Raw genomic sequence first — 25604 nt, forward strand, 5'->3', positions numbered from 1 at the left:
CCCCTGACAGACCCCCCTGTGGTCTGCTCTGGTCCTGGGTGCCCTGTCAGCCAGCACAGGGACAAGACTAGTGGGATATTCAATAAACACCAAAAGCAACGTTTATTGTGGTGAGTTGTGGTTTGTGTGAAAAGCCTCCAAAGAAAGAAAGTTCCGATGACCACCACATCCATAATCTGAAAACTCAGTTTGCTCACGGTTGTACATCTAGTGGACTGACCACCATCACCTCACATGAATCGTCCTCAGGATCCCAGCAGTACTCCTGGTGTTTCAGCTGAGGGCTTGTTGCGTTATGGTCAGATGTAACCAAGAGCTACGCTGGAGCAGTATGTGGCTTCATGTCCTCCAGCGTAGCCTGGATGAGGCTTTGCTTCCAAACTCTCACCACACCCTGGGGGACGGGGATCTGTGTCCTGTGAGCCTGCTGGCCGTCTGCATGCAGGACGTTCCCTCCTAACCTTCACTCTTGTGTCGTTTATGGAGAGAAGGGGGGGCGACCATGTTCACTAAGCAGATATTTACGAGAAGTTTTAAGAGCAGTGTTCACAAAGTAGCAATTAGTCAGGTAACATTCTGTTCCTGGTGTATTTATCTCCTGTTGCGCCAACTAGCCAATAAATAACCATTTACAGATGCCACTGTTCTAATGAAGCGTCACCCACACATTAACACATCAGCAGGCTGGTTCATTAAACCAAACAACTTTATTTGTATTATTGGGTGTGCTCACGCCTTCGGTGAGCACAACCATTGTTCTCTCACATATATCTTATTATTTATTTTTTTGCCCCCCTAAGGATCCGTCAATAATTGGACTACATTGACAACGTTGATGAAAGTTTCGTCTTGGTAGAGATTGAGTTGCTTGTATTTTTATTTACGTTCCGTTGCACGGTTTAGACGGAAATTAAGTTTTTGTGGAAAAAAGTGCCTTTTGTCAACAAAGGGAACTCAGTGCTAGCCTACGTCACAACGTCAGCACACGTTAGCAACGACGCATGGATACAACGTGCATAGATGTGCTGTTGCACAGCTAGTATCGTGCTGTGGTGTACTAGCAGCACATGTACATTTAAGCAAATCAAGACTTGCATGTACAGTAAGTAATGTCACATTAACCCTTGTGTTATCTTCGGCTCATTCTGACCCATCAGTCATTGTGACCCACCGTCGTATTGCGACAACTTTACCGCATACAAAAACAAAGTGAAGCATTTTCTTTTAACCGTTGGGCTGTCTCAGACCCCCCACATTGCAAAGGTTAAAAGAGAATTATTTCTATTTGTTTTTGTATTGGGTAAAAATGGGTAAAAACAACGATGGTTCGTTATGAACCTTTGGGTCATGTGACCCGAAGGCAGCACAAGGGTTAAATAATGTATTTAAACTCAAGCTTATGTGGTGCGTCGCTGTCTTCAATGCCACAGCCTAAATTTTATGTCAAAAGAAACATTCTAATTTCTGGCGCTTTCAAACAATCCCCTCACTGACGTTTGGCTAGCAATAGCAGCTAGCTTGTTCATAGCAAACTTCTTTTGAATTAGCCATTTCCCCTAAATAAATGTCAAGCTTATTTAAGTTTTTGGGGGCATATTTTCAGTTAACAGATGGTACTGTTTGAATCTCAATTCCATCTGAAATACTTCCGGTGACAATGTTGTTACAATAGATTGTTTCAAAGGGGGTTCTTAATGAATTATGCAATATGAGTAGCCTAGCTAGGCTAAATGCTTGAAAATATCACTAGAAGGGAAAAACTTAATGCGATGGACCCACCTGCAACCGACGCAAGCAAGCACACCCTACAATTTCCCCAGAAATTGTACCTTCTCTTGTTACACATTAACCCTTCAGAGGCTGTCTGTGTCTGTCTGGGGACATGTCTGACCTCTGACCCTGTCCTGGGTCCTCAGTGGGCGTTTGGCGTGAGCCTGTGGGAGCTGATGACCCTGGGTCAGACCCCCTACGTGGACATCGACCCCTTCGAGATGGCGGCCTACCTGAAAGATGGCTACCGAATAGCCCAGCCAATCAACTGTCCCGATGAGCTGTAAGCTGTTGCTGATCACAATCGCCGGACTAAACACGCGCACACACACACATTCACACACACACACTCATTCACACACACACACACTGCTTGGCGGTTAGAGGGTTTGACTGGTGATCAAGAGGTCACAGGGTCAGACTCTCAGTACGCTACTTTGTCTAAAGCGTCTGGTGTGGCTTCATAAACCCAGGAATAGGAAGAGCTAATCACATGTGGGGCAGGAACTGGTTTCCTGTCCTGAAGAATAGGTGTTGAGTTGAGTTCTTCCTGAGAGCAGGGTGCGCTGAGGTGTGGGCTAGGAACATATAAAACTTAATCACCCTGATTAGTAATTGCTTTGCAGGCAGTCGGGTGCCTTGAACTGACACATAGAGGAATGCTGTCTTGGTTTGTTTAGTGAGCGAGTGCTTCAGGGCCTGCGCCTCTCTTTATTTATAGATTCAGGCCTTTTTTGTTCTTGTGGATTTAGTTAGACCCGATGGGGTGCAATTAGTCCAGTTTGCTTTTGAGTCGAAATTCTGTTGATGAAGTCCTTTTGTTTCTTTCTGTTTCTCTCTCCTCCTCCCTCCCACTCTCCTCCCCCCCTCTCTCCCCCTCTTCCCTCCTCCCCCCGTCTCTCCTCCTCCCCCTCTCTCTCCCCCTCTTCCCTCCTCCCCCCGTCTCTCCTCCTCCCCCCCTCTCCTCCCCCCCTCTCTCCTCCTCCCCCCCTCTCTCCTCCCCCCTCTCTCCTCCTCCCCCCTCTCTCCTTCCTCCCCCCGTCTCTCCTCCTCCCCCCGTCTCTCCTCCTCCCCCCTCTCTCCTCCTCCCCCCTCTCTCTTCCTCCCCCCCTCTCTCCTCCTCCCCCCTCTCTCCTCCTCCCCCCCTTCTCTCTCTGCAGGTTTGCAGTGATGGCTTGCTGCTGGGCCCTGGATCCTGAGGAGAGGCCCAAGTTCCAGCAGCTGGTTCAGTGTCTCACAGAGTTCCACGCTGCCCTGGGCGCTTACGTCTGACCCCTGGGGCCTACAGGTGACGCCTGGGGCCTACAGCTGACCCCACCCTGGGCCTTCCTAGTCTTTGACTCTTTATAAAAAAAAAATTAAACCTGCAAGACCAGACGTTTGTGACCAGCACTAATCATGAAAAACCCAATCACAGAAACTGTGTCTTATCAAACGAAAGACGAGACTTTCCTTCTCAGCGTTTCTGTTTTGTATAAACTGTTGATCTTTTAACAAGTAGAGGAAAGAGGAGGAAGCACATTTTCATGGCACCGCTTGAAGTTAGTCACCCTTTATGATGCCTCACAAAGGAGGGAAGGAAAGATTCTGTGGAGATCATTGGGCTTTACCAGCAACCATGAAATACTACATCTTCACCTTGGAGAGTGTCCATCCTGCTCCTCAACCCCTCACATGAAGACACGATCTACAAGACCGTTACTTCAGAACTAAGCTTTTTACAAATCTGTCTTTAATGACACACCATGCTAATGTTTTCTACCATTTAGTTTTGTATGTTAGAGAGGTGTACATTTCTCTGTTGTGAATGTGATGTCAGGGAGAGAGGAACTCCTGGGCCCAGTGATGCTTGATGCAGGGTACCAAAGTAAACCACACAGGTACGAGTGTGTGAAGACAGAACACAGCACCAGCCTGAGACGGTCCCACAGGACTGGGACCACAGATCTTCTCCTGGAACTTCAGCCTTCATGCAGTTTCCCTGGAGAGGGAATTCTCCGGGAAGAGATGACATGCTGGGGGAAATGGTTTCTGAGGTCTGGAGACGTGTTCCTTCTGGCCACTCACGACTACTGGATCTGAGCCTCTGCTCCTAGTTCCTCTTTCCTGAGGAAGCGGCATCGGAGGCCTCGCTGGTAACATGGCTGCCTGAGGCCTGGGCCAGAATCAGTCTGCCTAAACGGTGTTGTCGTCACTATCCCATAATGTTAAATTTAGACTGTTCTGTGTCAGAACACAACCTAGCAATAACAGGTTTTTGGATCATTCAAGTTTATGGATAATAGCACTCTAATAATCACTGTTTGAAATATCGAAGCGACTTGCCTGATTGATGGCCCGGTTTGATTTCTGACGCCTTTTAGCATCTTGGTGGCGTTCCAGATCACTACGTGATGGATGAAAGGATATTGTGTATTCCGCTTCCTGAATTCAAACCCTCAAATTAAACGGGGCCCTTGAGATATAAAACATGTTTTCTCTTTTCATTCCTGCTGTGTGCCTTTTGTTTTTATAATTTAAGGGCTTAATATTTGACATGAGGAGGGAAGTGTGCGGTGCTTGATAAGGTACAGTCGATATGAGCTTCCTGAAGTTTTTTTTATTTATGTTATTTGTACAGAAACACTCATATGATTGAATAATAAAGACACAACAGTTTGGACATTTTTTTTTTTTGTCTTGGCGAGAACATCACAGTCAATGGATTGAACTTGTTTTGTCCGCAGTTGTGTTCATATTTCTATCAACATTAAATATTGTGTGTTCATATTTCTACCAACACTGACATGCAGAACAATAGCATTGTTTTGAGTTATGGTTTATACTGTATACATGGGTATTGTCATTGACTTGTCACACTGGAAACTGTTTTTGTTTGAACACTTTTTGCATGAAGTCGGAGGGAAACTTAGTGTTGTAATGGAAAGTCTCAAATCGCATTTGTGCGGAAACGAAGACGGCGCCTGAGGTGAATTTGAACGCAACGTTGTGATGGAATCATATCCCCAGGCACGATGGCTCAACTCTAATGTACTTCACATTTAACACCATTACAGGGATCGAAGCAGGACTCGTTAAATTACAAGTAATCTGGTAAATAAAAGAAAAACCTTTGCAACTGATGGTCAGGTAATCTCACATGTAAGAAGAAAATAATAGTCTTGCGAATAAAAACGTCACAGTTCAGTCTCCTAGAAGGGCCTTTTGAAATAAAAGGAACCAGTGCCCACGTAAAACAAGTCATGTGTGCCAACTATGGTCTTTCATTGCGTTCAAAACATTTGAACGTGTAGTTGTGGGCTGAGTCCAATTACATCACTGGCAGCCATAAAACTCATTCAGACTCACCGGACTGGAAACACGGACGAATTACCCATCTGACTGAGACCTCAGCAGATCACACGCCGCTCCGCTCTGACCTGTGGATACCTTCTCAGCAAATAGAGATGTATGCCAAAGACATGAAGAAACCAAAGTCACCGTTTTGCAACATAAAGGTCTGTTAATATTAATACCTTTGTAAAGGTTTCGCAAAAATGTAATAGGCTATGAATATGTTATGAGTAGAACTGCTGTTCATAACTTGGACAAAGTAGCAGGGATATCTGATAAGTGATCCTTTTTAATATTACACTTTCAACAGTCAGCTAAAGCGAGATCATGTTTGAAACGAAGGTGTGAATATAAAGTAGATTTCATTAATTTGTGAGAGCCTTCAGGGATAACCTTTGGATCTTGAACTCAGATGACACTTTTGGTAAACTTGATATTTGATTACATAAACTGCTATCTCTGCGTAAATATTATGCACCATTCCAACTTCTGCGCTTCACTGCAGAAAAGACAGTTTGTTTTATCATCTAATCGATGTCCTTTGACATTTTAAAACATGAATGTGCACATCACGCCCCAGGTTGTTAGGTATTCTAAACTGTGTTGTAGAGAATGTGGCATATTTGTTCTTAAAACTATGCCTGGAATGTGCCTGCTAACATGTGTGGTCCTACATCTCTGCTGAACGTCATTGTGATGTTTCAGTGTCTTTGTGGATAGATTGTATTTGGAATATTCTCTTTTTTGCTCTTACCAGTGTTGAGAGATTTTAAAGAGATTATATTTCACAGATTATAGCTCACCACAATTGGTGTTTTTTCTTCACACAATAACATTTAATTTGCTGCACAAGGTTGTGCACGCCGTACAATCATGATCATATCAGTCATGTCATGGATCACGAGCGCTTCGTTCCTCTCGTGCTGTCATTGTAGATCATCTCCCGCCAAACACACCAGTCTGCAACCGGAGATCTGGCCGTCATGCAGCGGTGTCACGGTCAACGTAGCCTAACCTTTGTATCGCTATCCGGGCCTAGGTTGTCACTATAAGAAACCAATAATAGGTCATTATGTGATTTATTATTTTAACCAAACTGTATTCTCTCATGATATAACAAACATGGGTAAGGGCTGGAATTAGTACTGAGCGTACTGAGTACTGCGCATTATAAAGCAGTTAATTACCTGTAGAAATTGGTCAATGTTGCATCATCACACCGTAAATACAAGACGTCACACATTCACACATAAATGACTCATTTATTGTATCCCGTGCACAACATTAAGTGTGAAGATGTAACTTGCTCATTCGCGTAATTGACTCCACTTGTCATGTTCTGGATCGGGTACAGACACGCTGCCTGGGTATAGGCCTGCGAGCGTCCAAAACCAATACAGGCTTCACTTCTGGAACGGCGCGTTGCTCCAGGCATCTCAGGCTGCGGTGGGGACATTTACATCGGCATCTTGTGATTGGTAGTTATTTCCGGTACGAAACCTTCCGCCCCCGTTTTATACCACAGATGTTTACCCTTACTAATACACCACACACACACCTACACAATTTGCTCCAAACCCAAACCCGGTGGTCTTCCTGAAACATCCGGACGCCATGCTGTGAGACCGTGCGTGAGTGTGCGTGCGTGTGCACCAGTGGCGATTTTAGACTCTTTAGGGGTGCTCAAGCACTCCTAAATTTGATCTCACCACCCGTAAAAAAATAAATAATAATAATTATATTATCATTAATTTTTATTATCTTAAATACGTTTTAGTGCTCTGACGTGTTAAAACAATGTTTAGTTATTGTTGACACATTATTATTTCATTTGATGCTAGTAGTTCATGAAGAAAGGGACTTTCTTAGTTTTTTCTCAGTTCCATGCATTCAATATTTTGCATAATAAGACATTAATGTATAATTGTTATCCAGTGAAATTAGTGATTTATCAGCAAGGGGGTTTAACACTTTTGCAAGGCTCTGTATCCATGTGACATTCTCATTGCGGGCTGAGCCCCCCTAAAGGTCTGATCCTAGAATCGCCCCTGGTGTGCACATGTGTGTAACGTGTTTGAGATTGTAGCACTCCGGGAGCGTGTGGGCATGTCAGATCAGATGCATGCGTAATAGGTATGTCCCAGAGCCATAGAAAAGAGAGTTGCGACACTTCCATAGACTCCCATTGCATTGCAATGCAACATTGCATTTTCCACCGTTCAACCCCATTCATTTTCAGTGTCTCCGCAGCAAGTTAGCTGGTAAATTGATGAAAATCCTTCATTCTTTCATATTTTTACCACCACATATCAATTGTTATTAGTAGTATTTCATATAGCTAGCTTTAGATAAAGTTAATCGTAAGATTATAGCTTGTTTGATTCGAAACGCAGTTAGAGCTAGACTGTAGGTCTAGCTAGTATCTAACATAAACAACACTTACTGAAGCTAGCTAGAGAGCACGTGTATCATAACCAGAAGTCAGTTGGCTTATAGTCTGTCAAATTAGTTCTAATTATTGGTGTTCGTTGGCATACAAAGTAAGTCTTCTATATATAGCTCTTATTAGCCTAGTTAGTAGAGCTAGCAACAATGAATTGCAAATTAAGTGGTCAGAAGCAAGTTAGCTGGTAAATTCACGAACATCCTGCATTTTTTCATATTTCGACCACCACATATCAATTGTTATTAGTAGTATTTTATATAGCCAGCTTTAGTTAAAGTTTATCGTAAGCTTGTTAGATTCTAAATGCAGTTGGAGCTAGATTGTAGGTCTACGTAAGCAACACTTTTACTCTAGCTAGCTGTACATGTATCATAGCCAGAAGATCACCGGAACAAAACAAAAGGAGTGGAAGAACACAGGACATATTGTACAATAAAATGTTTTATTGAATGCAGTTGGTTGCCTTGTTTATTCTGTTCTATTTACCAAACTCCTTTCTTGTCTTAAATTGAGCAGTTGCTGGTGATAATGGTTAGATTCAACTTGCATCAAGTACTACAAATATAAGTGTTGTTAATGTGGTAGGCTAAATTGTAAGTGGGCTGATGAATAAAAAAACGTTTAACAAGACCCATTTACTTCAACCGTCTAAGGTTAAACGTTAAGTGGAACAATATAGTCCTCATTAGGCTACTGTTTGGTATGTACAGTATGGTACAGTACAGTTTGTACAGTAGAGCAAGCATAGCCATTTCTAGCTCTGCTTCACAATATTGCGTTATGTATAAGTTCATGTAATACATACATGTTAATAAAGTATCAGACATACATGATACAACACACCAGTAACCAATTGACATTATGTGACATTATACTGAAAATGTCCGTGAATCGAGATGGTGCTGCTGTCTGTCCCGCCGAAAACCATTCAAACATGTTGACAGCAGTGGGGGTTTTGTTTAACTACAGGGAGCTACCGGAACCACTTGACAAAAAAGCTCTAGCTTTTTTCCTGTGTTTCACTGGCAGTGAGTGTTCACAATGTTGTATTTCACTCCATTCTACATCAAACACGTCAGGGAGGACTGCCTTTTGTAGATACGAGTCTGCTGAAGATAGCCAGAATATCGGATTTCTTTAACCGAGCCTGTTTCATTCATCATTTGCCTGAGAAAGCGACTTCCGTTGGCCAGCTTCATTGAAAAGCATTCAAACCGGTTGACAGCAGTGGGTTTTTTGGAACTACAGCGAGCTACATGAACCACGTGATCACGTGTCGGCGAGATCAAAGCGTGTCGCAACTCTCTTTTTCTATGGCTCTGTGGCTCTGGTATGTCCTAGCCTGAGTCACAGTTTCACAATCTTAGCCGTAGGCCTAATGTTTCACACCTGTTTCACACAGATTCAATGTGAGTTCTTACGATGCGCTGGCGCATGTTTACCGTCATAACCGTCAGCTGACGGTGGCTCATCGGAGTGATGAGACGATTGAATTCGCTCATGTTCTGAAATTGAATCTCATAAAGAGAAAAACCGATTTTCAAAGAAATATGTGTGTTCAAAGATGAATAGCTACGTGCTCTATCATAGATTAAATTAAAACATAAATCAAAATTGGTCAATTCTTGACAATTAAGTGATTCATCTAGCCAAGCCGTTTCACCACACAGGAAATGTTGATGGAAAATGTTGAGAAAAAATAGACCTATTGATGGGTAATTTAAAACAAAACAAAATAGGACACATTAAGTATTTACTTATTTATATATTTTTTGCAGATGGATTAAAGTTGAATAATTTAAAAAAATTACATTGCTCTTGCTTGGTTTCCCTCGCTGACAGTTTGGATGATAAACTGCGGGAGAGTTGAGTTTGGCCTCAACTGCTCCGTGAGGTGATAAATCATAGTCGGCCTCAAACACAGACAGGCAGGTCAACAACAGTTCCAGGGTTGAGAGCGTATCCATTTAATCATCTATCCATCCATTATTCTTCGCTGACAAAGACACGCTGTTCCAAACTGCTTTGTTTTCGTGTGTTGAAACAGAATGTTCTCGGGGCTTATCTTGTGTCGGTTGGTCGTTCCAGGTACAGCGAGGGTGTGTCGCATGTTCCCTGACCAGACCAGCCTCTCCCCAGCGTTCCTGTGGAGATTCTCTCCCCGACTCCCTACAAGCTGGGCTTCAAAGTCCCAGGCCCCACGTAGTCTACAGTGTAGACTACACACTCCACCACATCAGGTGGTTCTGCTTGTGTTTTATTTGTGGCCTTTCACCGGTATTCCTGTGTAAGAATAGCGGTTCTGAAGAGCTGCCGACAATGTGTTTCCCCCGGAGATGGAGCGCTTGTTTGACTTAGTGTTCACAATCACCCGTGTGACTTACAGGAGGTTAAAGGTCAAACCAGACAGTGTTTTTCGAGGAGGGGTGAAGGGGGGTCTCTGATCGCGCTGCTATTGTTTGGTGAGGCGTTTCAACTTCAATGGAAGGTTGAGTGCTGTGATCACAGCTTTCATGTGGCTGACGAGCTCTGCCTGTGTTGACTTCTCTCCAGGAGAGACCAGCCCCTCCTCTCCTGTTGTTCTCTCTCTCTCTCTCTCTCTCTCTCTCTCTCTCTCTCTCTCTCTCTCTCTCTCTCTCTCTCTCTCTCTCTCTCCCACTTCTCACCCTCTCTCTTCCCTGTCTTTCTCTCTTCCTCTCTATCCTGTGTCCTGGCCAGGTAGAGTGTTCGGTCTGTACCCTCCCCTAAGCCCCCCGGCCCCCCGAGGCCCCCCAGCCCCCCGAGGCCCCCCGGCCCCCCTAGGCCCCCTGGCACCTCTAGGCCCCCCCAAGCCCCCCGGCCCCCCTAGGCCCCCTGGCCCCCCGGCCCCCCGAGGCCCCCCGGCCCCCTGGCACCTCTAGGCCCCCCCCGGCCCCCGAGGCCCCCTGGCACCTCTAGGCCCCCCCCGGCCCCCCAGCCCCCCGGCCCCCTGGCACCTCTAGGCCCCCCCAAGCCCCCCGGCCCCCCGAGGCCCCCCGGCCCCCTGGCACCTCTAGGCCCCCCCCAGCCCCCCAGCCCCCCGGCCCCCCGAGGCCCCCCGGCCCCCTGGCACCTCTAGGCCCCCCCCGGCCCCAGGCAGAGACACCAGCAGACCTGGAGGTGTTCCTACACGTCGGAGGGTGTCTGAATAACAAGGTTTCACCAGGCCAGACTCTGAGAGTACAACTTATAAACTCAGGAAATACAGACACCTCTTTATCTGCAGACGAGGGTTAACGACACGAGGGGGGTGGATTCTGACGTCTACAGTGCTGGGGGTTCACAGTGTCTCTGAAGGGATCTCCAGTCGTGCTCCTTCACGGCAACAGGTCTGGTTGGTGACTCATCAGACACGCGGCAGGGTTTGGGAAGGTAGTGTTTGTGGGCAGGAGGTGGTGTGTCTTGGATGACTCATGTACAGTGAGACGCGTTCTCAGGTCCCTGGGTTGGTTTTTCTATTATTCTTTTATTAATGTCTTCTTCATGACACACTGTAATCTCTCTTTTGAGTGCCAGCGTTACGCAATTTGTTTTCTTTTTTCTCTTTTCAAGATTAATTGACCTTATGCACTGTGTCCTAGATTTTTGGTGTTGGTGTGTGTGTGTGTCTCTCCCTGGCTGGGTCTGTGTGTGTGTTTGTGGTGTATGTGTATTTCTCTGTGTGTTAGTTAGGGAGTCAGATGGCTGAGCGGTGAGGGAATCGGGCTAGTAATCCGAAGGTTGCCAGTTCGATTCCCGGTCATGCAAACTGACGTGGTGAAGTGCACCCTACTTGCCCCGGGGGAATGTCCCTGTACTTACTGTAAGTCGCTCTGGATAAGAGCGTCTGCTAAATGACTAAATGTAAATGTAGTTTCTTCTTATAAGAGAAAGTATTTCTCTCTGCGTCTGTCAGTCAGAGCCAGCTGACAGCTCTGCGGTCTTAGTTTCATGATTGATTGGTCACAGTTTCCGTGTTTCAAAACTGTCTTTAAGCCCAGATGATAGTGAATGATGTCTCTCTTCTCTGAAACTTGATATAGCTCTGTTCTCATGGTGTGAGGAAATTCAACTTTGTTTAGTATCATATGTCTACAAAAGACAACATTGTATAGAATCGTGACCTAAGGCAGTGCTATCAGACTCTGCCAGTCAAACTGATAACATGCTGTTTCAACCAGAGTCCCAAACAAAGGAACTGATTTGGTTTGCCTGAACAAGCATGTCTTGTCGAAACTTTGCCACAATTAAAACCCACTTTGATGCAAAACAGAGATGTTTCAGTCTCAGTGTAGAAGTGTCTTTGTGTGGGTTCATAAAGCAAGAAGCCCAGCTACAACAGCAGACTTAGCTGTTCCGAGTGGGACTGGATGCTGGCCAGGAACGGAGGTATTTATCTCTGCTGTTTTCTTAACAAATCCACATTTCAACATGTTTGTTGGGATCCCCTCCCTTGCTGCTAGGGCCCCAGCAGCAGGAGAGGATGATGTCTGGGACCCTGGTCTGCTGCTGGGGCAGCAGGAGAGGATGATGTCTGGGACCCTGGTCTGCTGCTGGGGCAGCAGGAGAGGATGATGTCTGGGACCCTGGTCTGCTGCTGGGGCAGCAGGAGAGGATGATGTCTGGGACCCTGGTCTGCTGCTGGGGCAGCAGGAGAGGATGATGTCTGGGACCCTGGTCTGCTGCTGGGGCAGCAGGAGAGGATGATGTCTGGGACCCTGGTCTGCTGCTGGGGCAGCAGGAGAGGATGATGTCTGGGACCCTGGTCTGCTGCTGGGGCAGCAGGAGAGGATGATGTCTGGGACCCTGGTCTGCTGCTGGGGCAGCAGGAGAGGATGATGTCTGGGACCCTGGTCTGCTGCTGGGGCAGCAGGAGAGGATGATGTCTGGGACCCTGGTCTGCTGCTGGGGCAGCAGGAGAGGATGATGTCTGGGACCCTGGTCTTCTCCCAGCTCCCTTCCAGACCAGCTGGGCCTGGCCTCTTGAGACCTGCAACACCCTCTTCCTCTCTCTCTCCTTCCCTCTAATTCTCTCTCTCCCCTCGTCCCTTTCATTCTCCCCTCTCTCAGTCTCTCTCTTTTCCTACCACTAATTTCATCTCCCCCCCTCCTCCCTCCCCCCCTCCCCCCTCCCTCCCCCCCTCCTCCCTCCCCCCCTCCCCCCTCCCTCTCCCCCTCCTCCTCCCTCCCCCTGCTACAGGTGTTTGTGCTGTGCCATGGGCTGCTCCAGCTGACCCAGCTGCTGTACAGCTCCTACTTCAAGAGCACCATCACCACCATCGAGAGACGCTTCGGCCTCAGTAGCTACTCCTCCGGCACCATCTCCTCCCTGCACGAGGTAACACACCACTACACTACACTACACCACACACCACACCACTACACGACACCACACTACACTACACTACACAACACCACACAACACTGCACTACACTACACAACACACCACTACACTACACCACACACCACACCACTACACGACACCACACAACACTGCACTACACAACACAACACACCACTACACGACACCACACTACACTACACTACACAACACCACACAACACTGCACTACACTACACAACACACCACTACACTACACCACACACCACACGACACCACACAACACTGCACTACACAACACAACACACCACTACACGACACCACACTACACTACACTACACAACACCACACAACACTGCACTACACTACACAACACCACACAACACTGCACTACACAACACAACACTACACTACACTACACAACACCACACACCACAACACTACACTACACCACACAACACTGCACTGCACTACACTACACAACACTACACTACACTACACCACACAACACTACACAACACAACACTACACGACACCACACACCACAACACTACACAACACCACACACCACTACACTACACTACACCACACACCACTACACCACACACCACAACACTACACTACACTACACTACACCACACCACACTACACAACACTACACAACACCACACCACACAAAACTACACTACACTACACAACACTACACAACACCACAACACTACACTACACCACACACCACAACACTACACTACACCATCTCACAACACCACTCCTTCATACAACACTCCACTGCACAAGTACAGCACAGCTCAGCTGCCAGATCCTCTCAGCAGTGTGTTCCAGAGAGGAAGGAGAGCCCTGGCGAGCTCCCTCCCTCCCTCCAGCCCTCCCTCCCTCCAGCCCTCCCTCCCTCCAGCCCTCCCTCCCTCCAGCCCTCCCTCCCTCCCTCCAGCCTGGCTGTTCTGGGGCGGGGGAGCTCTCAGCCTGTCACACATGACAGATGGGTTTATTGTGCACAGATCATGGAGACACTGGGTGCACTGTAGCCTGTTAGGAGAGGGGAGCAGAGTAGAGTACAGTAGAGTTCAGTACAGTACAGTAGAGCAGAGAGTACAGTAGAGTACAGTAGAGTACAGTAGAGTACAGTAGAGTAGAGCAGAGAGTAGAGCAGAGAGTAGAGCAGAGAGTAGAGTACAGTACAGTAGAGTACAGTAGAGTACAGTAGAGAGTAGAGTACAGTAGAGTACAGTAGAGTACAGTACAGTAGAGTACAGTAGGGTACAGTAGAGTACAGTAGAGTACAGTAGGGTACAGTAGAGTACAGTAGAGTACAGTAGGGTACAGTAGAGTAGTGAATACATTCTTACAGCTGCACTAACAAAGCACAATACAAAATATACATAATCAATACAAAATATACATAATCAATACCAAATAGAGTAAAATATATCAAATACAGCAAATATACATGTACAACACTAAATACTTACGTGTGTGTATGTGTGTGTGTGTGTCCAGGTGGGGAACACGGTCCTGATTGTGTTCGTCAGTTACCTGGGCAGCCGTCTGCACCGGCCCCGCCTCATCGGACTGGGTGGGCTGCTGATGTCCGTCAGCGCCCTCCTCCTCGCCCTACCTCACTTCCTGTCCCAGCCCTACCAGTACGACTCTGTCTTCCACAGTAAGATCTCTTCTGGCTCCGCCCCTCTCTTCTGGCTCCGCCTCTCAGTGTCCCAGACATAGATTAAGTCCTAGACTCATACTACTTTTTTTCTATGGAGATTTTCATTGAATCCAGCTAATAACTTCTTCGCTGGAAGACATGCTGTTTGTTTTAAACAAATGATGTGTGTGTGCCTGTGTGTGTGTGTGCCTGTGTGTGTGCCTGCGTGTGTGTGTGCGTGCCTGTGTGTGTGCCTGTGTGTGTGTGTGCCTGCGTGTGTGCCTGCGTGTGTGTGTGCGTGCCTGTGTGTGTGCCTGTGTGTGTGTGTGCCTGCGTGTGTGCCTGCGTGTGTGTGTGCGTGCCTGTGTGTGTGCCTGTGTGTGTGTGTGCCTGCGTGTGTGTGTGTGTGCCTGCGTGTGTGTGCCTGTGTGTGTGCCTGTGTGTGTGCCTGTGTGTGTGTGTGCCTGCGTGTGTGTCTGCGTGCCTGCGTGTGTGTGCCTGTGTGTGTGCCTGCGTGTGTGCCTGCGTGTGTGTGTGTGTGCCTGTGTGTGCCTGCGTGTGTGTGTGCGTGCCTGTGTGTGTGTACCTGTGTGTGTGTGTGTGTATACCTGCGTGTGTGTCTCAGTGAAGGGGAACTCCAGCGGTCGTCCTGACATGTGTCGTGTCCAGCTGAACTCCAGCCGTGCGGAGGCGTGTGGGGGGGAGGAGGGCCAGCGTCTGGGGGGGGACAGGCTCTGGCTGCTCATGGCCAGCGCCCAGCTCCTGTTTGGGGTGGGCTCCGTCCCCATCCAGCCCTACGGCATCTCCTACGTTGACGACTTCGCCGGCGCTGGAAACTCCCCTCTCTACATAGGTACACCCTGCAGTAACATCTTACTGTAACTCCCCTCTCTACATAGGTACACCCTGCAGTAACATCTTACTGTAACTCCCCTCTCTACATAGGTACACCCTGCAGTAACATCTTACTGTAACTCCCCTCTCTACATAGGTACACCCTGCAGTAACATCTTACTGTAACTCCCCTCTCTACATAGGTACACCCTGCAGTAACATCTTACTGTAACTCCCCTCTCTACATAGGTACACCCTGCAGTAACATCTTACTGTAACTCCCCTCTCTACATAGGTACACCCTGCAGTAACATCTTACTGTAACTCCCCTCTCTACATAGGTACACCCTGCAGTAACATCTTACTGTAACTCCCCTCTCTACATAGGTACACCCTGCAGTAACATCTTACTGTAACTCCCCTCTCTACATAGGTACACCCTGCAGTAACATCTTACTGTAACTCCCCTCTCTACATAGGTACACCCTGCAGTAACATCTTACTGTAACTCCCCTCTACATATGTACACCCTGCAGTAACATCTTACTGTAACTCCCCTCTCTACATATGTACACCCTGCAGTAACATCTTACTGTAACCCTGCAGCCTGTCATGTATTGTGGTTGCAGTTATAGCTCGGTGACTATCTGTTCCTGTCCTCTCTCCAGCAATCCTGTTTTCTATATCAGTGTTTGGTCCAGCGTTTGGGTTCCTCCTGGGCTCCGTCATGCTGCGCATCTACGTGGACGTGGACAGAGCCGGCTCAGGTGTGTGTATGTGTGTGCGTGTGTGTGTGTGCGTGTGTGTGTGTGTATGTGTGTGCGTGTGTGTGTATGTGTGTGCGTGTGTGTGTGTGTGCGTGTGCGTGTGTGTGTGTATGTGTGTGCGTGTGTGTGTGTGCGTGTGCGTGTGTGTGCGTGCGTGTGTGTGTGTGTGTGTATGTGTGTGTGTGTGTGTGTGTGGGGGGGGGGGGTTAACAATGGTTTGAGGATGGAAAAGCGTGGTGTGGAACTGTCCTCTAATGCTGAATGATAAACTGAATGATCTCCCCCCAGTGGCCTCCCAGGAGCTGAGCCCCTCGGATCCCCGCTGGGTGGGGGCCTGGTGGATGGGACTGCTGGTGTCCTCTGCCTGCCTGGCCCTGGCCTCACTGCCATACTTCTTCTTCCCCCGCAGCCTGCCTGTGGAGTCCCAGGTACGCCCCCCCCCCCTCACATCCTCCCCCCTCACTCCCTCCCCCCTCACCCCCACCCAGCCCCTAGCAGACACGGGTTTGTAGTCATGACAACTGATGAATCAGCATTCTCTGCTCGTCTGTACCGCCCTTCCCTGGCTGGGTGACAGCAGAGCAGCTGTTTATACCAGCAGTACTCCCTCCTGTTCCTCCAGGGTCTGGAGCCTGTTCGGACCCCCAGGAGAGTGTACCTGTAGGGGCAGGAGGACTATCTGGGCTCCCTCCAGGCTGGTACAGCCCTGGCGTAGGGAAACACTCCCATCCAACCTGCCATCACCTCTGCTTGTTTAACATTGTTAAACTTGTTTGTATAGTGGAAGTGTTCCAGGCAGAGATCAGATAAAACATACAGCTCAGGAAGATTAACCCGGTCTCTCTTTGGAGGACTTGTGTGGGGATTCTGGGTAATCTGGCTGCTCCCAGAAGATTAAACCTGGCAAAAGATCACAGGAATAATGAAATCTAAACAGATCTTCTTGCTATTTGCCCGTCTATGCGCGTTCTTCCAAACATCAGAGGTCAGATGATGCTTCACCTGTGATGCTTCCCTCTAGGAGCCCGCTGCAGATACCAACACACTGAATGAAGACTCCAAAGAGCATGACATCTCCTTGCTTGATTTCCTCAAGAGTAAGTTCTCTTCCTCCAGGCTGGCTGGCCCGCAACTCTAACACACTCAAACACACTTAGAAATAATCTGGAGAACTGTGATCAGCCTTCGTGAGAATTTCCATGACTCTGTTGAGTTGTCCTCGTTGTAACCTCTGGCTATTGTTTTGAGAGGACTTTAAAGTTCTAGAGGTTTACACTGTATTGTTGAATAGAGTTTTTATAACAGACCTGCAAACATATTCTTTGTAAAACACTGGAGCTATTAAAAGATGTGTGTGTGTGTGTGTGTGTGTCACTGTCTGTGTCTGTGTGTGTGTATCTGTGTGTGTTTCTGTGTGTGTGTGTGTATCTGTGTGTGTGTGTGTGTGTATCTGTGTGTGTGTGTGTATCTGTGTCTGTGTGTGTGTGTGTGTGTATCTGTGTGTGTGTATCTGTGTGTGTGTGTATCTGTGTGTGTGTGTGTGTATCTGTGTGTGTGTGTCTGTGTGTATCTGTGTGTGTGTGTGTGTGTGTGTATCTGTGTGTGTGTGTCCAGTGTTCCCCCGGCTGTTTGTGCGCCTGCTCCTGAGCCCTCTGTTCCTGCTGCTGGTTCTGGCTCAGTGCTGCTTCTCCTCCGTGGTGGCCGGCCTCGCCACTTTCCTCAACAAGTTCCTGGAGCGTCAGTACAGCGCCTCGGCCGCGTACAGCAGCCTGCTCATCGGTCAGGAACACTCCCTCCTTCACTCTTTAAGCAGACAGATAGGAAGTACAGCGGGGTCCAGGATCAGGAGAGTGTAGTGGTGGGAACAGTGTTTCTATGGTGATCTCACAGGCGCTCTATGCTGACAGACGGCGAGAGAGAGAACTCTGTCGGTTTGGACTGAAGTTCCTAAACTGTGGAGAGAGAGACAGAGAGAATAATAATGTATTTAGCAGACCCTTTCATCCAAACAGAACCAGTACAGGGGGATTTGAACCTCTCAAACTGGAGAAGTGTTCTGACCACTTAGCTATACCCTCCCCAGAATAGATAGGGTTAGTTTACTGTGACTCCCCTTTGTACTCGACAAGTTAACTTCTGTTTTTCTAAATTCTCCATCATCCCTCCTTCCTTCCCTCCCCCTCCCTCCCTCCCTCTCCAGGTGCCGTCAATCTACCGTCTGTTGCCGTGGGGATGCTTTTGGGCGGGGTGATCATGAAGAGAGCAGAGCTGTCCCTGAAGGTCATCCCTCGGTTCTCCGTGGTGATGCTCTTTCTCTCTGTGCTCCTCTGCATCCCTCTCTTCTTCATGGGCTGCCAGACGCAGAGAGTGGCCTCTGTCAACTACCAGCCAGGACGTCCTGGGTCAGTCTGGGGAGCGGGCGCTGATACAAAGACAACTAAAAAACGATCTTGTCTAGAAAAGCAAACTGTCATTTTCTCAGTGACTGTCCCTCATGCCCAGCAACAGGATATGTTTTAAATGGATCTACGTTACATCATATTTTCTAAAAAATGTTTTTGACGCTTTTATCCAAAAGTGAAAAAGTAAGAATCCATATTGATGTTTCGGTGGTTCGATAAATTCTTAGAGTAGTGATTCTGTGAAACGATCCCTCTATCCTCATAAACCCTGTTTGAATCCAGGGTCACACTGTTCCAGAGCTAACGCTCTTTTTTTCTTACCAAGAAACAGAAAAACAGAACTAACATGAAGCTCTTGTCAGCCCTGTAGCCAGAGGAAGTATTGAACTTGGCATTGGATTGGAAAAGCTTGATTAACCTTCTAGCAGAAAGGTTATCTGCATTCTGTCAATGTTCTTAGACACTCATGACCTTTGACCTGTTGACCTCCCAGAGAAGATGGTGACAACAGAGCCAATCGTAGATAAGCTGACTTTGACCCCTGTCTGGATATCCCAGCCCTTCTTATGGTCGTTAGAATGGAGAAAGTGGGGGGTCAGTATTTCATAGTAGATACCACAGGGCTTTAGTTTGGCCTGGTGCCTTTGGCAAACACCACGTTCTAGGATGTAGTTACTACGTGCGTAAACACAGACTGCACAAACACGAGGCTTGGACTTCAGCCTGTCCTTCTTCTGGTCTGTTTGTTTTCTCTCTCTCTGCTCTCTCTCTTTCTCGCTGCTCTCTATCTCTCTGCTCTCTATCTCTCTGTTCTCTCTCTCTCTCTGCTCTCTCTCTCGCTGCTCTCTATCTCTCTGCTCTCTATCTCTCTGTTCTCTCTCTCTCTGCTCTCTATCTCTCTGTTCTCTCTCTCTCTGCTCTCTATCTCCCTGTTCTCTCTCTCTCTCTCTCTCTGCTCTCTATCTCTCTGCTCTCTATCTCTCTGTTCTCTCTCTCTTTCTGCTCTCTATCTCTCTGCTCTCTATCTCTCTGCTCTCTCTCTCTCTCTCTCTATCTCTCTGCTCTCTCTCTGCTCTCTCTCTCTGCTCTCTCTCTCTGCTCTCTATCTGTCTGCTCTCTCTCTCTCTCTGCTCTCTATCTCTCTGCTATCTCTCTCTCTCTCTTTCTAGATATTCTGAATTCCATCGACAGAGATCACTCTCTGACAGAGTTCTGTCCCTGTCCCAGGTGGCTGGCTGGGTGTAGCTCAAACTGCTCCTGCCATATGAGCGTGTTCAACCCGGTGTGTGGTACTGATGGTATCGAGTACATCTCCCCCTGCCAGGCCGGCTGCAGCAACTTCACTATGGATCCCAAAAACCCCTACAGGGTTCAGGTGAGGCTCTGACCTGTCCTCCTACACACAGGGTCCCCCTGAGTACACACAGTATACACAGTACACACAGTACACACAGGTTCCCCCTGAGTACACACAGTACACACAGTACACACAGTATACACATACATGGAGGAGAGTGCAGGGAGGACATGACCTCCTCGCTATTAGAAGGACCTAAAAACAGTAAAACATATTGTTTACTATCTGTCAAATTGTTTAGTTTTCATCTGTATTTGGTGGCATGATCAATATTATTTCTTGTCATTGCGTGACTTTTTTCATTTCTTGGCAAAAAAATAAAAAAAATAGTTTTGAAAGATATTTTCGAAAAGAAGTTTTGAAAGGTTGAAAACATTATTTTGAACCAATTAAAAAATTATTCTAAAGTCTGTGGACCAGAAGAAACACTCGTCACGAGTACATCCCAGGAGCAAATCTCTTCAGAGATCTCCCAGCGTGTGAACTTGATTGGTCAGATCTCTTCAGAGATCTCCCAGCATGTGAACTTGATTGGTCAGATCTCTTCAGAGATCTCCTAGTGTGTGAACTTGATTGGTCAGGTTACAGCCTCTGACACGGTGCAGGGCCAGGGAACTGCTCGACACGCCTGTTTACCAGGAGACAGCGGGAGTTTAATCAATGGAGTCTAATCAATGTCTAATTAGCTTTGGACGATAGTGGGTGAGGATAATCATTGAAAGGTTCTAGAGAGGTGTGGGGAACCACTAGCAGACAGCCAAGAGAGGAGTGGGTTCTGGATCATCAGATGTAACACCTTGGTTGTCATCGTTACTTAATAAACCTGCTCAATGTTCTGACGGCTCCAGAGTTAGCTGGAGAGACAAGCAGTTCTCAACCATTATTTGTAACTGTGCATACGAGTACGTCATAATTAAGAGATTAACATGGTACGAGTGATGCTGACCTGTAACCTTGTCTGTGTGCATCCACAGGTGTACTCCAACTGCAGGTGTATACCTGGAGGCCCAGGGGGGGCCCGGCCAGGACCCTGCCACAACCAGTGTCCTCACTTCCTGCTTCCTGTCATGGTGATCATCTCTCTGGCAGCGCTGGTGGCCAGCCTGTCTCACAACCCCATCTACATGATGGTGCTCAGGTATACACCAGCCTGTCTCACAACCCCATCTACATGATGGTGCTCAGGTAGACACCAGCCTGTCTCACAACCCCATCTACATGATGGTGCTCAGGTAGACACCAGCCTGTCTCACAACCCCATCTACATGATGGTGCTCATGGAAGTTTGTTGTTGTTTCAGGACCGTTCCCCAGGAAGACAAATCCTTCGCCATCGGGGTCCAGTTCCTGCTGATGAGGATGCTGGGTAAGAGGGTTAGGGTTAGAGACTGCATCATAACACGAGATGGTGTGTGATAGCATGCAGGAGAAGAACATGTTCATCTAGCAGAAGGTCTCAACCAAAGTGACACGGGGGATTTGAACCTGTGAGCTCTTGATCTGTGGTCAAACGCTCTAACCGAGCTGTGACTAGCATGTTTCTCAGTAGTGGTGGAGGCAATGAAAGGTGGAGGTGGTGGAGTGTGCTGCCTCGGGCGTTTGTTGAGCAGCATCACTGAACTGACTCCGTCGCTCTGGTGTAAATAAGTGTAGGAGCACCCCCTAGTGGCGTCAACTGAACTGATCTCTTTTATTCTCACTGTAGATCTCTCTCACTCTTTTATCTCTCTCTCTCCCCCCCCCCCAGCCTGGTTGCCAGCCCCAGCCCTGTTCGGCATGACCATCGACTCCTCCTGCATCTGGTGGAAACGTGTCTGCGGCAACAAGCTTGGATGCGGTTACTACGACAACAACCTCTTGAGAAACAGGTGTGTGGAGGATGCTGCCCCCGGACCTGTGACGTGTCAGTGACGTCATCACCCTGATGATGTGGACAGGGTGATGACGTTATCACACTGAGGATGTGGACAGGGTGATGATGTCATCACCCTGATGATGTGGACAGGTGATGATGTCATCACCCTGATGATGTGGACAGGTGATGATGTCATCACCCTGATGATGTGGACAGGGTGATGATGTCATCACCCTGATGATGTGGACAGGTGATGATGTCATCACCCTGATGATGTGGACAGGTGATGATGTCATCACCCTGATGATGTGGACAGGGTGATGATGTCATCACCCTGATGATGTGGACAGGGTGATGATGTCATCACCCTGATGATGTGGACAGGTGATGATGTCATCACCCTGATGATGTGGACAGGGTGATGATGTCATCACCCTGATGATGTGGACAGGGTGATGATGTCATCACCCTGATGATGTGGACAGGGTGATGATGTCATCACCCTGATGATGTGGACAGGTGATGATGTCATCACCCTGATGATGTGGACAGGTGATGATGTGTGGGTGTGTGCTCCTGACTTGGCTGCTGTTCCTGCAGGTATCTGGGACTGCAGGTGGGCTTCAAGCTGATAGGGATCCTGCTGCTGTGCCTGGTGGGCTGGAAGGTGCCTCGGAGCAACGAGTACAGCCTGGAGAAGAGACCTGAGGGCCTGCTGTGACCAGGAACGCACACACTATACACACACACACACACACTATACACACACGCACACACTATACACACACACACTATACACACACACACACACACACACTATACACACACACACATTATACACACACACACACATTACACACACACACACACATTATACACACACACACACATTATACACACACACACACACACACATTATACACACACACACACACACACACACTATACACACACACACTATACACACACACACACACACTATACACACACACATTACACATACACTATATATATACATACAGACACACACACACCCCTCCCTGGACAGAGATTGACATGTCAGATCCCCTGTTTGAGTCGTTTGATGAGGAGAAATGTCTGGACCCTGGCTGGGCCCGGGGGGCCTTGGGTGGACAGACCTCCTCCACGACGCATCCATCCCCCTCCACGACGCATCCATCCCCCTCCACTAGACCCCTGGAGCTCTCCCACCACAGGGAGGAGTAAAGACAGTTCTCCTGCAACAGAAAAACACTTATTTTCCATGAAAAAATGTCCATGTCACATGTTGAGTAGTGAGGTCTTGAAACCTTCTAGTTCAGCTCCTGGACCCCCTGGTGAGAGGGGGTGGTGGACCCCCTGCTGTCTGGAGGACCTGGACCCCCTGGTGAGAGGGGGTGGTGGACACCCTGCTGTCTGGAGGACCTGGACCCCCTGGTGAGAGGGGGTGGTGGACCCCCTGCTGTCTGGAGGACCTGGACCCCCTGGTGAGAGGGGGTGGTGGACCCCCTGCTGTCTGGAGGAGGGAGGTGTTTAGTTCAGCCTCCATCCAGCTGGGGGATGGGCCATTCAGGGTTAGTTGCATGAAGCAACATGCTGTTGTGAAACGTAGCTTAATATTTAAGTATATTGTTAGTGTTTGTCTCAAACACAGAGGCATTAAGTGACCATGAAATGTGCTGAATCCTTGTTTGATATAATTGACTTACACTGTGGTAACTATGTAATCACATAATCGATATGACTTAATCAGACTGTATACATGTACTATATAAGTTAAACTATTAACTACACGGTTTGATCTCTCGTATTTTATGAAATGCCAAGTTCAAGACACATATCCAGCAATGAATGTGTAACTTTTGTAAATAAAATGTTTGTAACAAAGTGCCACATAGACTACTAAATAACCGCCAAATCCTGCCCTCTGTGAATTGTGGTTTTGTGTGTCTCTTTTTTTGGTAGGCCTGTGTGTGTGTGTGTGTGTGTGTGTGAGAGAGAGAGAGAGAGAGAGAGAGAGAGAGAGAGAGAGAGAGAGAGAGAGAGAGAGAGAGAGAGAGAGAGAGAGAGAGAGAGAGAGAGAGATGGAGATTGGTGCGGTCTGAGTTAAAGTATTTAGCATTTCCACAAGTATTGTATTTTTTCATTCCGCTTTCGCATGACGTCATGTTCAGGCTTGAGTAGCGCTGAGCGAGGAGAGGCCGCGCAGGCGCAGTGCTGACAGCCACGGCCAGACTCGGTGCAGCATTCTGATCAGGAGCGGCTTGAACGGGCGTCGCTTTCACATCTCAACCTGAGCCACAGGGATCGCAAATTAATTTGCCGTCTCTTATCCGCAATCCACCCAAAACCATGTCTGTCGGCAGTGACTTTGGCAACCCGTTAAGAAAATTTAAACTCGTCTTTCTCGGGGAGCAAAGCGGTAAGTCACAGCTGAATTCTCAGGAGAAGTTATTCTCCATTTGATTAGGCTGCGCGAGGTGCACCTGCTGGTGTTAGCCGCTGTTGATAACTAAGTAGATAATTTCGAACTTAGTCTTACATTTAAGGATTGTTTTAAAGATTAACTGAATATACCCGGCTTTTAAGTGAATGGGTCTTGTTCGAAGCGCACGTTTCTTATACAAAATATTTAAACATTTTTTTATACTTTATAGCTATTTATCCGAAAGAACTGGTGCGTGTAGTCTATTTACAATCCAATCCAAATGGACACACAACGTTGCGACTATTTCCAACTTTACTAAGCACAAGAAGATCCTAACACAAGCTGTCTTTTATCCATTCAGTATCTCTTTCTCTCTCTGACATGACTCATGCTTCAAATGTGCATGTCCTGACTACAGTTATCTTTGCGCAGTCCTGTGACAATATGTTAAATTACCTTCAGTAAAATTGTAATCAAAAGTATCAGATATAAAGCACTGTGTGACGTTTGTATAGTTTCAAGGCTGGGGTGTAGTCTGGGATGTGGCTGTTGGTGTGGAACAGATGAGGAAAGAAAACAGAAATCCCTGTGTGATGAGGCACACCCTGTTCTCAGTGTCGGTGGGATAACTTGTGTAGCTGCAGTCTCTGACGCCCGTCTCGTCTCCGTCCGCCGGATGATGAGGATGATGAAAGTGACGAAGTAATTCGTCCATTTACATGCTGCTGACTCGAAGTATGTTACACTTTGTAATCTGAACGAAAGAGCGAAGGACGGAAGGGAGGTGTTGTGGCCAACTGTGTCCTCTCGCTGTCACTCTCTCTCTCTCACCCTGTGCAAGACTGAAGGAGTCTCTCAACAGTTAGCCTACGGATGTTTCTGGTGTCAGAATGATTATTTTGTAATTAGGCCTACGTTGGTACACGTACAGAAGATTAAGAGATAGGATGTTAGCGTCCCTCCCTAAAGAAGATAACTGTTGACATATTCTGACCTCCACACCCTGCGAGAGCGAGGCGTTGCAGGGAAAACACATCCACGATCCAGGAAATCACCTAACGTAGCAGAGAGCGGCCGCATCCAATCCAATATTTATTCTCCACCGACAGACGGTTTACACTTTGGTAATTTGCTTTACTTTAATTTGACGAATGACCATGTAATGGTCGCACTCCACAATTCTGGTCAGGGGTTGGGATCGTGATGGGGCAGCAACGTCCTGTTGGCTGGGTTATACTCCATCTGTACATGTTGAAACTGAACCTCGACTTTATTGAGCGGGATCTGGAGAGATACGCGCTGTGTGTCGTGCACGGACGAAAATAACTCGATAGAGACAGTTGGCATGAATAATGAATGCATCTATTAGCTTATTAAATATGAATACCGACTCATGGCATTACTTTGCCTGC

The 25604-nt window shown here is 47.6% G+C and overlaps 3 protein-coding genes across 11 annotated transcripts in view; all 3 read left to right on the plus strand.

The window, feature by feature from the left end:
• The window catches only part of ryk (receptor like tyrosine kinase), a 33775-nt gene extending 29338 nt beyond the window's left edge, over nucleotides 1-4437 (plus strand). For all 3 annotated transcript variants that reach the window (XM_062450996.1, XM_062450998.1, XM_062450997.1), the window contains 2 exons: nucleotides 1917-2053; nucleotides 2931-4437. In XM_062450996.1, coding sequence (XP_062306980.1) covers nucleotides 1917-2053; nucleotides 2931-3042 — 249 coding nt within the window. In that variant the 3' untranslated portion in view covers nucleotides 3043-4437. The remainder of the gene's footprint in view (nucleotides 1-1916; nucleotides 2054-2930) is intronic.
• Nucleotides 4438-4579: 142 nt separating this feature from the next.
• Nucleotides 4580-22652, plus strand: slco2a1 (solute carrier organic anion transporter family, member 2A1). Of its 2 annotated transcripts, none has more exons than XM_062450999.1 (14): nucleotides 4580-5267; nucleotides 12747-12884; nucleotides 14406-14568; nucleotides 15176-15403; nucleotides 16053-16151; nucleotides 16440-16579; nucleotides 17173-17248; nucleotides 17766-17930; nucleotides 18352-18553; nucleotides 19781-19928; nucleotides 20885-21048; nucleotides 21211-21275; nucleotides 21657-21777; nucleotides 22365-22652. In XM_062450999.1, the coding sequence occupies exons 1-14, from the start codon at nucleotides 5217-5219 to the stop codon at nucleotides 22483-22485; spliced, it is 1881 nt and encodes a 626-aa protein (XP_062306983.1). In that variant the 5' UTR covers nucleotides 4580-5216; the 3' UTR covers nucleotides 22486-22652. The 2 variants fall into 2 exon arrangements, with proteins under 2 accessions (XP_062306983.1, XP_062306984.1); XM_062451000.1 differs by lacking the exon at nucleotides 4580-5267 and adding an exon at nucleotides 6048-6169.
• A 1313-nt stretch (nucleotides 22653-23965) lies between these two features.
• rab6ba (RAB6B, member RAS oncogene family a) overlaps nucleotides 23966-25604 on the plus strand; it is a 35172-nt gene continuing 33533 nt past the window's right edge. For all 6 annotated transcript variants that reach the window (XR_009928389.1, XR_009928391.1, XR_009928388.1 and 3 more), the window contains exon 1: nucleotides 23966-24186. Coding sequence is in view for 1 of the 6 variants with exons in the window: in XM_062450730.1 (XP_062306714.1) it covers nucleotides 24117-24186 (70 nt within the window). In the remaining 5 variants the exon portion in view is untranslated. The remainder of the gene's footprint in view (nucleotides 24187-25604) is intronic.

This window comes from Osmerus eperlanus, chromosome 24, assembly GCF_963692335.1.
Source record: "Osmerus eperlanus chromosome 24, fOsmEpe2.1, whole genome shotgun sequence".
Lineage (NCBI taxonomy): Eukaryota > Metazoa > Chordata > Actinopteri > Osmeriformes > Osmeridae > Osmerus > Osmerus eperlanus.

Bases quoted from the DNA above. Each gene is read 5' to 3' on its own strand.
- slco2a1 (XM_062450999.1), top strand. From the start codon at position 5,217: ATGTATGCCAAAGACATGAAGAAACCAAAGTCACCGTTTTGCAACATA. The intron at 17,931-18,351 runs GTCAGGAACACT...CTCCCTCTCCAG, and splicing joins GTACAGCAGCCTGCTCATCG to GTGCCGTCAATCTACCGTCT. The intron at 21,276-21,656 runs GTAAGAGGGTTA...CCCCCCCCCCAG, and splicing joins CCTGCTGATGAGGATGCTGG to CCTGGTTGCCAGCCCCAGCC.